Here is a 14,973-nt window from a genome sequence, read left to right as displayed (position 1 = left end):
CATGCCTGTGATGCCCCTCCAGATGTTGCTGGACTACAACTCCCATCACCCCCAGCTCCTGAGCTACTGGTTTCCTGGAATATCCTAACCAAAGTCCTGTGGTCTTTTGAGGCAGGGCTGTGGCCTTCCAGTGGCTAGACTACAACTCCTATTACCTCCTGGGGCTATTCCACCATGGCGGCTGGGTCCCATGGAAGCTGTAGTCCAGCCACTCAAAAGACCACCTCTTAATAATAATAATAATAATAATAATAATTTATTTATATCCATCCCAGAGCTGCTGACAACAGTTCCAGCAAGCCAGCGACTCAGGCCCTGTAGCAAACTTTGCTCCTGTTTTGAAACAGATAAACGGCGTTTTAAAAAACACATTAAACAACAACATCATTCCCAGTTTATCATTTGGATTGACCTGTTTTGTCAAGCTCTTATTACATTTGAGTTTTGGCTTCTTTGGGCGGTGGATGCTTTTGACAGGACTTGATTTCGTTTCCTCAGGTTTGACTCCCCGTTTTAATATCCTGCCACATAAGGGCCTCCCGTTATTACAGCACCGCACAGCCAAACAGATTAATCTGAAACTAATATGCAAACGCCTGAAACAAACAAAAACAGGAAGAAGACATGTCTCTTCAACGTGACAGGCCTTATTCATCAGGACATCATCCAGAACCGGTTTGAGAGCCAGCACAATGGCGCCTTCACCTGGTAAATCGCAGGTGGGCCTTGCCTTCCACCCTGCGCCAGGAGCTGGTGGTGACAGCAGTTGCACCCCGGTGCCTCGCAGGACCAGGGCAAATGCTCCTTCCTTTTTAACATCACGATGCAACGCTCTGTCGCCATGGAGATACATCGTGATGTTGGAAAGCAGGTATCGCCCCAGTAGCCATCGTGGCTAATAGCCTTTGATAGCATTTTCCTCTGTGAATTTTGCCCAGTCCCCTTTTAAAGACATCAAAATCAATCACCCACTGCCTCTTGTGGGAGTGAGTTCCATAGAAGAGGATTCTGTCCTGAAACTTCCTCCATTCAGCTTGGGTGGATTTCCACAAGGCCTACTGTTTTTGCCATTTTTGAGCTTTTTTTTTTTACAGAAATCGGCAAGATTTCTGCCCAGACAACCCTTCTGACTACAGTATTCCAGGAATGTCCGGGAAATTCCAGACATATGGCAACCCTAAGATTATCCTTTTTGAGGTAAGGTGATCAGAACATGACACAGTATTCCAAAATATGGTTGCGCCATAGATGTCACTCTTCACAACCTTTAACAACAACAACAACAACAACAACAACAACAACAACAACAACAACAAACACAAGTGGAATTTGAGTACAGTATTCAGGAATACAGTGGTGCCTCGCGTTACATACGCTTCAGGTTACAGACTCCGCTAACCCAGAAATAGTACTTCGGGTTAAGAACTTTGCTTCAGGATGAGAACAGAAATCGTGCTACGGCGGCAGTGGGAGGCCCCATTAGCTAAAGTGGTGCTTCAGGTTAAGAACAGTTTCAGGTTAAGAACGGACCTCCGGAACGAATTAAGTACTTAACCCGAGGTACCACTGTAGCTTCCAACTTTCCCTTACTGTTAAGTACAGGCCCGGGTACATAGCAAATCATTACTGACAGCGGATATGACATCTGAATGGGCTGGAATGGCATTTAACCCCACCCCTGCGTCCAAAATATTGCAGGCTGGCCGTGTGGCGAACGAGGAATCCCCACAAGAAAACCACAACTCCTTGATGCGTGGGGAGTGCGCTGCTGCCGTTGTGCACCGATTGCGCAAAAAACCGGACGGATCGGAAATGGCCAGGGTGGAGATCCTGGAAAAGGCAAGGATCGCCGCTCATTAATTAGGAGCACCAATGACCTATTTTACTGTTGTGAAGATCGATGAGATTAGATACTGCTTGCTGTCCTGGAGGAATTAAGGGCTTGAGTGGGAGAGTTGCGGGAAAACACGCGAGTTGTCTCTTGGCAGCTTGTTTTCACTTTATTGCTGAAGTTTCTGAACTGGATTCTTAACGCAGCAAAGAGTTAAAACTGATGGTCAACAACTTGAATAGCCAAACCGGTTTGAAGCCCATAAAATGATATTGCTTTCATAATTTTTCACCTGGCAATGTATCGCGAATCATGATGTTTGCTTGTGTGTGTGCTATGCAAAAATCACAAGATGGGAAGAACCGTGAAGCTAGCTAATTATTATTGTACTCATTACTTTTTTAATCATTTATACCTCACCCATCTAACTGGGTTGCCCCAGCCACTCTGGTTGACTTCCAACATCTATAAAAACATAATTAAACATTAAAAGACTTCTCTATTCTCATATCAGACATGGTGATAAATCAGTTTATTGCAATGTTTAGCTGGTGATATATCACAAAGTTGAAAACCAGCTCTATCCTTATTTCAGACATTGTGATATATCGACACAGCGCAATGTTTAGCTGGTGATATATTGTGATGTTGAAAACCAGGTACTGTCAAACCTCGGTTCTCGAACGGCTCCCGAACGATGAAAACAAGGAAGTAAATGTTCCAGTTTTCGAACGTTTTTCAGAACCCAAACGTCTGGTGCGGCTTCCGTTTTGAGTTTCCCTATTGAATTGAGACTTCCACTTTCAGTTTTCGGTATTCAAACATTTCGGAAGGCGAACAGTGTTCCGGAACAGATTACATTCGAAAACCGAGGTTCCACTGTATTGGGCAGCCCTAGATCACAGCTGGAGGAGACTCTTGAGAGTCCCATGGACTGCAAGAAGATCAAACCTCTCCATACTGAAGGAAATCAACCCTGAGTGCTCACTGGAAGGACAGATTGTGAAGCTGAGGCTCCAGTACTTTGGCCACCTCATGAGAAGAGAAGACTCCCTGGAGAAGACCCTGATGTTGGGAAAGATGGAGGGCGCAAGGAGAAGGGGACGACAGAGGACGAGGTGGCGGGGCAGTGTCCTCCAAGCTACCAGCATGAGTTTGACCAAACTGTGGCAGGCAGTGGAAGACAGGAGTGCCTGGCGTGCTCTGGTCCATGGGGTCACGAAGAGTCGGACACAACGAAACGACTAAACAACAACAACAGATCACAGCAATCAATGGCTACCAGCCTATTCTCTAGTCTCCATGGATGGAAGCAGGAATGTTTCTGAACACCGGTTGCTCTTCTTGTGCTTGGGTCACGCTTAGACATCACAAAACTGTAGACTTGGAAGGGATCCAGCCCTCTTCACTGCAGGAATCCTGCTCACAGCCATCCCTGGGTGGACTCGAACCACCAACCTTCTGGTTAACAGCCAAATGCACTGATCCACTGTGCAACAGGATGCTGGCCTAGATGTGTTCTTGGCCAGATCCACCGGGTCCTTCTTATGATTGGAGGAACAGATCCAGTGGGAGGAGGGGTTGACAATTTCCCAGCTTTTTTGGAGGGGGGTGTAATCACCCCCAATTGCTTTTCTCCCACTATAGGGAAAAGATAGAGGACACCAGTATCTTTTCCCCAACAGACAGAAAAGCAACTGGGGAATGGCGGAGCTTCAACAAAAAGGACCCCGTCCTATCACCGCAACTCTGATTAAATTTGGATCTGGTAGCAGCCTTAGAGAAAAACACCCCCCCACCACCAACGGCACAACCCGCATCTCGTTTGACTCAACCGTGAACTGCTAAGTAAGCAGGGTGTGGAGAGGACAAACTTCACACAGAGTCAAATATTTATATAGCCAGATTTATTTATTTTTAAAGTCTACGCAACCTTGATTTTCACCAATTAGCCAAGAGCACCCGCAGACATTCAAAACAAGCTAGGTCTGTGTTACTTGTTTCCATTATTGGAAATTTAGTCACCCAACTGTCCCCACATCCCAGGAGGATCCTAATATCCAGGGTGGATCCTATCAGTGGTGTGAGTTCGCTGTCCACGTTGCACTCGGGAACCTCTTACGAGAGCGGAACCAAAATTTGCACAACGGTCTTTGAGATCCAGGACTGAGTTTTTCTATATGTGCTGATACAGCTGGGCACCATTTTGAATCAAGATGGCAGGCGGACTCTTCCCAAACTGCACTGATATCTTAGGGTTTCTTATCACCCCCGAGCAACTCAGGTCTACAACTGCCGGCGTATTTTAACTTGGAGGAAAGGCCCACTAACTGCAATGGGACTTACTCCCACGTAAGCCAAGGAGCAATGCAAAAACCACCCACATATAAAATGTTCTATCTAAAAAGCATGGATGAGCAACTGGTGGGTCTGTAGCTAATTCCAAAAGACCTTTGGGAAGCAATGAGTTCTCCAGGTTTGCTTTGCACCCAAGGTTCCCTGTGTTAAACCCCAGTGGAAAGCCTGCTGTTTGAAACCCAGGAGGGCAGCTGCTGCCGGTCAGTGTAGACGGCACAGAGCTAGAGCATGGGTAGGCAAACTAGGGCCCAGGGGCCAGATCCGGCTAGATAAATCAGCGGTCTGACTTTCAGTAGAAGGCAGCTTCTTTTTACAGTGGTACCTCGGGTTAAGTACTTAATTCGTTCCGGAGGTCCGTTCTTAACCTGAAACTGTTTGTAACCTGAGGTGCTACTTTAGCTAATGGGCCTCCTGCTGGCGCCACACAATTTCTGTTCTCATCCTGAAGCAAAGTTCTTAACCTGAGGTACTATTTTTGGGTTAGTGGAGTCTGTAACCTGAAGCGTATGTAACCTGAGGCACCACAGCATATTCCTAAGAACTGTCTGTTTCAAACCCTGCCAGACGAAGAGGAGGAGAGGGAGGAGGTTGTCACACCCTCTCCCACCCAAGAATCATGGGAACTGTAGTTGCAGAGCTATAGTTCCCAGCACCCTTTAAAAACCACCATTCCCAGGATTCTTTGGGGAGCAGCTATGTGCTTTAACTGGACCGAGGCAAAGAGAGAGAAAGGAGCAACAGAAACAGAGGGAAAGGGAACCCCAATTTGGGGTCTGAGCCTCCCCCACTGACTTCAGGCCTGCCTGCTGCTGGCATGGGTCCATCACACCACAGAGACAACCCACAAGGGAATGTAGTTCGACAGCAAAAAGCTTGCCCCACTGCCCTGCAGCCCAAAAAGTCTGGCTAGGATTCACAGCTACTAATGTTTGGCGAGATGCAAGACAGCCGAGGTGTCAAATTCTCAGATACGGGAAACTTTCCCCCAAATCTCAGCCGTCTGAGGCTTGGGGGCAGCCTTGGTTTCAAGAGCTAAGGAAACACGCTTCCCAGAGAACCTTGTCTAGTATTTATTCCAGAGTTCTGCAGCTTTAGAGCCAGGGTTTTTTGTTGGGGGGGGGGAAGGCAGAGTTACGCCTTTGCCCTTGCCAGGTTAACGGCACCTCTGGAGTTGTTGTTGTTTTACCTGCATGAGAAGTTTTGTAAAACAGCAGCAGCAGCCACCTCACAATGACTAAACAGAAGAGCGCTCAAAGCCCAGATTAAGAGCGGAGCCAAGGCTGTGAGGGTTTTGCAAGAGAGGGTACAAAGTTCGGAAGCGGGCAAATAATAGGCCCCTTTTAAAATAGACGTGAGAACCGAGTTTGCAAAACAGGATGTGCTGTTAGTTTCTTATCCAGAGTCCTCAACCTAGATGTTGGTGGGGTGAGGGTTGCCACATTCACTCACCCCATAGAAACCACCAAAAATATAGATATGTACATGATTGGTGGGTGGGTAGAGAAGAAAGTGTGTTTGTTTGTGCGTACTAAGAGAAGTGTGTAAGAGTGTGCATCTTTGCTTCAAAGAGCATGGATGCGGGCATACAAGCGCATGGCTGCTGTGAATTCTTCAAATCACCAGGGTCTGCACATGTATGCAAGTGGGCATGGTGCCCGCCAGACATTGTTTGTCTACTCCAAACCCTATCACCCTTGATCAATGGCTATGCTGTTTGGACAGTCTACCATGGGGAGGCACAGGTCAATTCTGTGTCCAGGGCAGCTGTCTAACAGCTCCATCTGGTACACAGGCTGAGACCCTCCCTGCCCGCAGACTGTCTTGCCAGAGTGGTGCATGATCTGGTTATCTTCCGCTTGGACTACGGCAATGCGCTCTACATGGGACTACCTTTGAAGGTGACCCGGAAACTACAACTAATCCAGAATGCGGCAGCTAGACTGGTGACTGGGAGTGGCCGCTGAGACCACATAACACTGGTCTTGAAAGACCTACACTGACTCCCAGTACGTTTCCGAGCACAATTCAAAGTGTTGGTGCTGACCTTGAAAGCCCTAAACGGCCTTGGCCCAGTATACCTGAAGGAGCATCTCCACCCCCATCCTTCTGCCCGGACACTGAGATCCAGCGCTGAGGGCCTTCTGGTGGTTCCCTCACTGTGAGAAGCAAAGTTACAGGGAACCAGGCGTAGGGCCTTCTCGGCAGTGGCGCCCACGCTGTGGAACGCCCACCCATCAGATGTCAAGGAAATAAACAACTGTCTGACTTTTAGAAGACATCTGAAGGCAGCCCTGTTTAGGGAAGTTTTTAATGTTTGATGCTTTATTGTATTTTAAATATTTTGTTGGAACCGCCCAGAGTGGCTGGGGAAATCCAGCCAGATGGGTCGGGTATAAATAATAAAAATTTAGTAGTAGTAGTAGTTTGAAGGGGACCAGCGTTTGAGACTGTGTTTCAGAGAGGGTGCACTGAGAGTTGAAAGGGATTTTCTTTGTGGCAGGGGGAGAGGCAGTGAGAAAGGGCAGATAAGTTTTTCAGAAGAGACCCAGAACGCAACTACTTTTGGTCCTCCAGACCATTGGCATAGCTGGCCAGAGCGGCATTCTTGAAGGCAGCAAAATGTACCGTCTCTCGCAGAAGTGAGCTGTATTTTTAGCACACACAAACACAATCTCAACCAAAGGGTTCTTCAACATTAAAGCCTCACAAGCAAATAGCTGGCTGTTTTGAAAGATGAAGATGTATCAACAGGGGCGATGGAGACTGAAGTGGAGTAAAACGGCACGAGAAACAGAGGGAATTCTCTGTTGGAATTCCCCCTGTGCAAATCTGCTTGCAAAAAACCACCACAAATTTATATACTGTCTCTCCTACCTTTTAATTCAAAGCTTAAAAGGGAAACCTACAGCCATAAAAAGAATATAAAAAATGTATATATATCAATATTGGACTTTCACACCCCCCCCAAAAAACCCAAAATGTTCAAGTTTTCTACAAAAATGTTCTGGATGATCCCTTCCACTTCTTAGCTCTGCTCAGAACTAAATCTCACTGAGTTTAATGGGTCTTACTCCCAAGTAAGTGTGAATAGGACTGCAGCCCAACCACACCACCTCAGCTGGGATCATTGGGCTGGATGCGACCTAAATTCAAGCCTAGAATAAGCCCATACAGAGGTAGCATGCATAGGGCCCTCCAGATATTTGCTGGCCCACAACTTGATAATTTCTATAATTATGCTCAGCACAGGGAAAGTGAAGAGCTTTTCTCCCTCTCCCCCAACACTAGAACTCATGGACCTCCAAAGCTTTGGGACAGATAAAAGAAATGACTTTTTTACATGGTACATAGTTAAACTGTGGAACTCACTGCCACATGAGTTGAAGTCCGACTATATCAGAAGGGCACCACTCTGGCTACCCTTGCAATAGAACTTCAGTTAGTCCCAACGGATCTGCTCTAAGGATAATTAAATCTCGAGGCAATCCACAGTTTGCAGATTTATATTCCTTTCTTAAGAATAAAGAAATAGTTTTTAAAAAAACCACACAATCTCCAACAATGAATTCTCAAAGCCTCTGCCTAGGGTCCAAATGAATATAGTGAGTCTAAAACTGAAATAGGCTGCGGGTTGACGCCCAAGAATTCTTGGTTTGAAGGAGTAATTCTGGAGTAAGTCCCACTGAATTCAACAGGACTTACTCCCAAGTAAGCACAGGTTCCCAAGGAAACGTGCACAGAATCTCAGCAAAGCAAGGAATCTCCTGGAATGTAAATGGATCAGCAAATTTTAGTCGCTGCTTTCTTAGGCAGGCAGGCAAATGTTAACATCCAAAACTCCGAATGCGAAAGAAACACAAGGAGAATCCATCCAACGCCAGCAATTTCAATCCCCAAAGCAGCCAACCAGAGGCTTTCAGAAAGCTTCTAGAGGTAGTAAAAATAAAGGGACCCCTGACCATTAGGTCCAATTGTGGCTGACTCTGGGGTTGCGGCGCTCATCTCTCTTTATTGGCCGAGTGAGCTGGCGTGCAGCTTCCGGGTCTTGTGTCCAGCATGACTAAGCCGCTTCTGGCGAACCAGAGCAGCGCACGGAAACACAGTTTACCTTCCCGCCGGAGCGGTACCTATTTATCTACTTGCACTTTGTGCTTTCGAACTGCTAGGTTGACAGGAGCAGGGACCGAGCAACAGGAGCTCACCCCGTCGCGGGGATTCGAACCGCCGACCTTCTGATCGGCAAGTCCTAGGCTCTGTGGTTTAACCCACAGAGCCACCCCTACTCCAAAACAAGTAGGCTCCACTGAGGCAAAAAGCCAGCCAAATTAGCTTCGCCCAAACTTCAAACCTGCACATTACTAATTTACATCCAAGAGTTTCGAGCTGCACCTGTTAGAACAGTTACTCAGAAGGAAGTTCAGCGAGTTTGGTGGGGCTTATCTCCAGGTAAGTGGGTGATGGTCTGGGATAGGAGCAGTGTCATTTCAGGCTCAGAAGGTGGGACGTGCGCCTGGTTGAACATTCTTTGGTACAAAACTACCCTGGTACTTAGAAAGCTAGCATCTCAGGGGAAAGGGCAGTCTTGGAGGTTTCTGCCTGACACACTACATTTCTAAGTGCAAGGGGTTAAAAATAAACATTATACATCCTTAAGGACACATTCACTCCACACGCTTAAAGCGCTACCAAACCATTTGTAAAAAAAAAGTCATGGTTCTCCTACCTGCCAAAAATAAAAATTTTAAAAAATCATGGGTACTGTATTTTGTTAAGGTTTATTATGAGAGCTGTTAGGAAACATGTTTCCCTGAGCTACTACTCCCAGAATTCCTTGACGAAGAAAGCACTCTGGGAATTGTAGCTCCGGTAATATAGCAGATGGATAGATAGATAGATAGATAGATAGATAGATAGATAGATAGATAGATGGATAGATAATTTATTATGGTCGGAGACCAGCTTATAAAACACACTTGGGGGTACAGTCCCAGAAGGAAAACAAACAATCAAAACATTGTACAACAATAAATTTAAAATTTATAAATGCGATAAGTGTATAGACCCTTAAAACTTTAAGATAAAGTACCACAGAGAGATGAGATGGTAATACAGTGGTACCTCAGGTTAAGTACTTAATTCATTTCGGAGGTCCGTACTTAACCTGAAACTGTTCTTAACCTGAAGCACCACTTTAGCTAATGGGGCCTCCTGCTGCTGCCGCACGATTTCTGTTCTCATCCTGAAGCAAAGTTCTTAACCTGAAGCACTATTTCTGGGTTAGCAGAGTCTGTAACCTGAAGTGTATGTAACCTGAGGTACCACTGTAGCTCCTCTCAGCACCCTGAACAAATTGCAGCTCCCAGAATCCTTTGCAGGAAGCCATGACTGGCGCCACAGGGCTTCAAATGGATGGTGACCTAACTCAGGCCCAGTCGTTTCCAATGGCTCTACTCTCAAAGAGTACAATTTAGTTTTGATACAAGCCATGGATAATATATATATATATATATAAATATATATCTGGGCGGGGGAGAGAGGGCAGAGAGAGATTCTGGACAGACAAAAGGAAATGCTGCTTCTTCGCGTGGCTCAGAGTTAAGCTACGGCATTAGCTAACCCAAGATGTGGTGAAAGCCACCAACTTAGATGGCTTTAAAGGGGGATTAGGCAAAATCCTCGGAGGAGAAGTCTATATCGATGGCTACGAGACAGGATGGCTGAGAACTACCCCAGGACGCTGAACCAGCCAGGAAGCTGCCACACAGAGTCAGAACACTGACTAGCTCCATACTGTCTACACTGACTGGCAGTAGCTCTGCAGGATTTCATAGAATCAGAAGGGACCAGAAGGGCCATCTAGTCCCCAGGAATCTCTGACACAACGTGGTACTTGAACCCATGGCCATGAGATTTAGAGCCTCACGCTCTACTGCAGGGGTCAGCAAACTTTTTCAGCAGGGGGCCGGTCCACTGTCCCTCAGAACTTGTGGGGGGCCGGACTATATTTTCAAAAAATAATAATAATGAAAGAATTCCTATGCCCCACCAATAACCCAGAGATGCATTTGAAATAAAAGCACACATTCTACTCATGTAAAAACATGCCGATTCCCAGACCGTCCGTGGGCCGGATCTGGCCCCCGGGCCTTAGTTTGCCTACCCATGCTCTACTGACTTGAGCTATCAGTTCAGGCAAGGCTCTCTCTCCCAGCCCTACCTGGACATGCCAGGGATCAAGCTTGGGCCCTCATTTCTTCTAAACTTTACTCAAGATTCTAGTCCTCATGGTTCTGTGTTAAAGGCTCAAACATCTAGACGAGTTAGAAAGTGGCCTAATCCTGAGTCAGAGCATTAGGTCCACCCAGTTCAGTACTGTCTACACCAGGGTTTCCCCAAACTTGGGTCTCTGGCTGGTTTTTTTTTTTTTTTGGACTACAGTTCCCACCATCCCTGACCACTGCTCCTGATAGCTGGGGATGATGGGAGTTGTAGTTGAAAAAAACAGCTGGAAACTGAAGTTTGGGAAACCCTGGTGTACACTGGCCAGAGGCAGTTTCCCAGGGTTTCAGACAAGGATTTCTGGGCGTCAGGTTGGCAACCAAGTTTAAAAGCCTCTGCCTTAGTCTACAGCTAATTCAGTTTCCCATTTGCCTTTCTCCTCCTTGCACACTGGGACCAGCGAAGCGTCGCAAGGGCAAGCAATGTAGTTGAGGTCACAGAATCGTAGCGTTGGAAGGGACCCCACGGGTCATCTAGCCCAACCCCCTGGCGAACAGACGTCCTGCTATGGCAACCGCAAGCTGGGTTGAAGGTGGCGTCTAGCTTACGAACCCGAGTTTCTCACACTGGTTCACGCCCTGCCCGTGGGCCTCTGAACGGCCACTAGGAGGACAGGATGAGGGCCTGGATGGGCCTGATCCTGCAGGGCTCCCATTAGGAGCACCAGGGAGGGAGGACTGCCGCCTCCAGTCTTCTCATCTGGCTGGCCAATGTGGGAACAGGATTCTGGGTGAGATAAGGCCTTCGGCAAAGAGGGGGTGCTTCTGGCATTCGTACTGCAGGCCTCTAGTAACACAGGCCAGACTCAGATTGATTAATAATAATAATAATAATAATAATAATAATTTTATTATTTATACTTCGCCCATCTGGCTGGACTTCCCCAGCCACTCTGGGCGGCTTCCAACAAAATAATAAAATACCGTAATACATCAAACATTAAAAACTTCCCTAAAGAGGGCTGCCTTCAGATGTCTAAACGTCTGGTAGTTGTTGTTCTCTTTGACATCTGATGGCAGGGCATTCCACAGGGCGGGTGCCACTACCGAGAAGGCCCTCTGCCTGCTTCCCTATAACCTCACTTCTTGCAGCGAGGGAACCGCCAGAAGGCCCTCGGCGCTGGACCTGAGTGTCCGGGCTGAACGATGGGGGTGGAGACGCTCCTTCAGATATACTGGACCGAGGCTGTTTAGGGCTTTAAAGGTCAGCACCAACACTTTGAATTGTGACCCCCATTCTTGCGAAAATGAGTGATATGGTGGGGGGGAGGAATAAAAGTGCAGATTCAGATTGCACAAGCTGGCACGGTCCGGGGTGTGTGTGTGCCTTTCCCAGCCTCCCAAACTGTGTTCAGAGCTCCCTCTCACCCTGCCATCCTTCCGCGGGATTTATAATTCCGATTGGGCCGGCAGCCAGCTCCCCCCTCCATGGCACTCCCAAGGCCGCTCTGGCTAGGCCCAAGACCCAAGCGCCAACTAACCTGACTCTCCCACGCCAGGGAAAACAAAACAGGCAGGAATGTTCCCGTGTAACTCTGAGCTTCCACCCTCCTTCTCCGTGTCCCGTCCCCCCCGCCAGCCAGACTCGCCCCGACTCGCCCCCTCCGCCTCCCCGGGTGGGCCCCACCGAGGAAGGAAAAAGGAGGATAAGCTTGACAACAGTAAAAGGGAGAGAGAGAAAAAAAAGGGAGATTAGTACCAGGGCCTGGGCATTGCCACACAACACAGAGTGCTTAAAATTGTGGTGAGCTGAGGCGCCCCATTCACAAGGCCCAAGCTCAACCCTGGGATCGATGGCAGGCAGGTAGACAGACAGAAATGGTTCCTGTGCATGTGCAGAGAGCACAGCAGAAAAGCAAAGGGGAGGCCTTCCGGAAAGAGTTAGCATTGCTTTGGAAAGGGAACTCAAATGCGTTGAAAAGCCAGATTTGAAAGTGAGCTAGCCTTTTCCAATCTCAGTTTTTATTTACAGTGGTACCTCAGGTTACATACGCTTCAGGTTACAGACTCCGCTAACCCAGAAATAGTACCTCAGGTTAAGAACTTTGCTTCAGGATGAGAACATAAATCGTGCTCCGGTGACGCAGCGGCAGCGGGAGGCCCCATTAGCTAAAGTGGTACCTCAGATTAAGAACAGTTTCAGGTTAAGACCCGAGGTACCACTGTATTTGTTTTTTCAATTTGTTGCTTCTCTCTTTCTCCAGGAAAAATGTGACATGGGTACCATTCCTTAGGGACACCCAGAGTCGGCTCTTCCCCTTTCTCATTCGTGGGATTGGAAGAAGTTGGTCCATCTAGGTCAGTATTGTCCACACTGGCGGGCAGTGGCTTTCCAGGGTTTCGGGCAAGGGATATTCCCAGCCCGACCTGAAGATGCCGGGGACTGAATCTGGCATCTTCTGAATGCCAACCAGTTGCTTTGCCGCTAGACTCCAGTCCTACCAGCCCTTGCCATAAAATAAAGACCCCAGTCCTCAAGGTTTTAAACAAGAACATAGGAAACGGCCTTCTATGAAGTCAGGCCATTGTTGTACTTAGCTCAGTATTGCCTGCACTGACTGGCAGAGGCTCACCAGGGATTTAGGGCAAAGGGGGAGGGTACCTTTTCCCAGCCCTACCTGGAGATGCTGAGGATTGAACCTGAGAACCTTTGCAGGCAAAGCACAGGCTCAAAGGCAGAGCTCTGGCCCGTCCCCTAAAAATAAATCAAGATTCTAGCCCTCATTGTTCCAAATAAAGCGCTAGGAGCATAGGAAGCTGGGTTACTCCTAGTCGGATCCTTGTTCCATCCAAGGCAATACTATCTACAATGACTGGCAGCAGCAATCTAGGGTTTCAGGCAGCAGAGAGGGTGTTCGCAGAATCATGGAACTGTAGAGCTGGAAGGGACCCAGGGGTCATCTAGTCCAACCCTCTGCAATGCAGGAATCTTTCGCCCAACATGGGGCTTGAACCCACACAACTCATGCTCTCCTGACTGAGCTAAGAGCCTTAAACTACCCCAGGCTGGGGAAAAGAGGCTATAGCATGGCAGAGCCATGGCTGTTAGGGGTCACTTTTGCCACTGGGACCCCCGAAAGCTCTCCCCCACCCCAGCAACTGTCGGCAGGAGCAAGGGCAAACATCACCCACAAGAGAGGCCCAACAAGCAAGGACAGGCAGCCAAGCCTCCGGGCACCTGTGGGGCACAAGACCGGGCAAGACTCTCTGGGGAGAGAGAGAAAACAGAGGCCAAGGCAGCAGCCAGGCCACCAATGCCACGCCAACCTAAGAAAATGTGCTTTTTTAAAAGCCTGGCAAGACTCTCCTGCCAGGTAGTTCAAAGGGGAGACACCCCCTTCCGCCCCCCACATTAACTGGATGAGCAACACCCCCTCCAACGGCCAGCTTGGGGGGGGGGCGGGGAAGGGGAGAAGGGGGGCAGAGGCGAATTTTTCGTGGAGGGAGATGGGGGAAAGGGGGGCGGCACCTGGGAGGCCGCCAGACAAAGAGATGCTGAGCGCGCAACACGAAGCCAGCTCGGAAAGGGGAGGTGGGGGAGGAGAGGCAAGCCCCTCACCCCTTTCTCTCTCCCCCCCCCCCAAGTCCCACCCCACAGACCTCTTTAACCAAATCCTGCCCGGGGGAGAACGAGTTTAAGAAGGGCCGGCGAAGCCTTGCAGGACCTGAACGCCACTTATTTTGGGGAGGGGGGTGTAAGAGGCAAGAAGGAACAAAGTAGGGAATCGGCACCTTTCTCTCCAGTCGAACAAGAGAAAAAAAGCGTCCCGTCCAACAAACCGCAAGCGAAGATCCAGAAAAAAATGAGGATTTGTGGGAGGAGGGGGCGCACGGCGGCAAAGGCCCCCGAGGGTCGCAGGGGCCTGGAGGTGGGGCAGGCGGGGGCGTTTCTGGGAGGGATCGGGGCGCAGGTGAGGCCTGAAGGGGGATCGACCCAGATCCACTGGATCCCTCCCTCCCCATCTTTTTTTCTTTTTCAAATACTTTCGGTGGGGCTGCGTTACCTGTGGTTGCTGGCGTTCCAGTAGACGCTGTGGCGGAGGCCCCGCACCTGCCGGCCCAGCAGGGCCCCCCAAAGCACCAGCAGCAGCAGCAGCCCCCAGGGCAGCGCCCCCGCCGGGCGCATCGCTCCGCCGCCCCTGCCGAGCCCCCCGTCGGGGCAACTGGACGGACTGAGCGCGCTCGATCGGGCGGAGGGAAGCCGAGCGAGGGGAGGGGGAGCGAGCGGGGGAGAAAGTGCTGCTGCCGCGGCCACGCCCCCAATCGCGGCCAGCTCTAACTTCCCACCAATCAGAGGCCGCGGCTCGGCGAGGATAGTAGCAACTCGGAGCAAAGGAAGAATGAAAAGAAGAAAGAAAGGCGAGGGGGGGCGGGGGAGGAGAGGGAAGTTCGGAGTTAACCCCTCGAGGCCCGCGGCGCTCCGAGAAAAAGCCCCTTTTTTCTCTCTCTCTATCTCTCGCTTCATTCACCCGGCGGAAGTCTGGATGGATGGGTGGGAGGGGTTGC

At 49.2% G+C, this 14,973-nt stretch overlaps 1 protein-coding gene across 1 annotated transcript in view; it reads right to left on the bottom strand.

Moving 5' to 3' along the window:
* Positions 1-14,633, bottom strand: part of EFNA4 (ephrin A4) — a 30,886-nt gene extending 16,253 nt beyond the window's left edge. The window contains exon 1 of the mRNA XM_081892008.1: positions 14,472-14,633. Within this exon, the coding sequence (XP_081748134.1) occupies positions 14,472-14,593 (122 nt within the window). The 5' untranslated portion in view covers positions 14,594-14,633. The remainder of the gene's footprint in view (positions 1-14,471) is intronic.
* Positions 14,634-14,973: the final 340 nt, after the last annotated feature.

This window comes from Podarcis melisellensis, assembly GCF_964234715.1.
Source record: "Podarcis melisellensis genome assembly, chromosome: 16".
Lineage (NCBI taxonomy): Eukaryota > Metazoa > Chordata > Lepidosauria > Squamata > Lacertidae > Podarcis > Podarcis melisellensis.
Note: the sequence above shows the minus strand (reverse complement) of the source record. Positions and strands in the feature narration are given on the sequence as shown.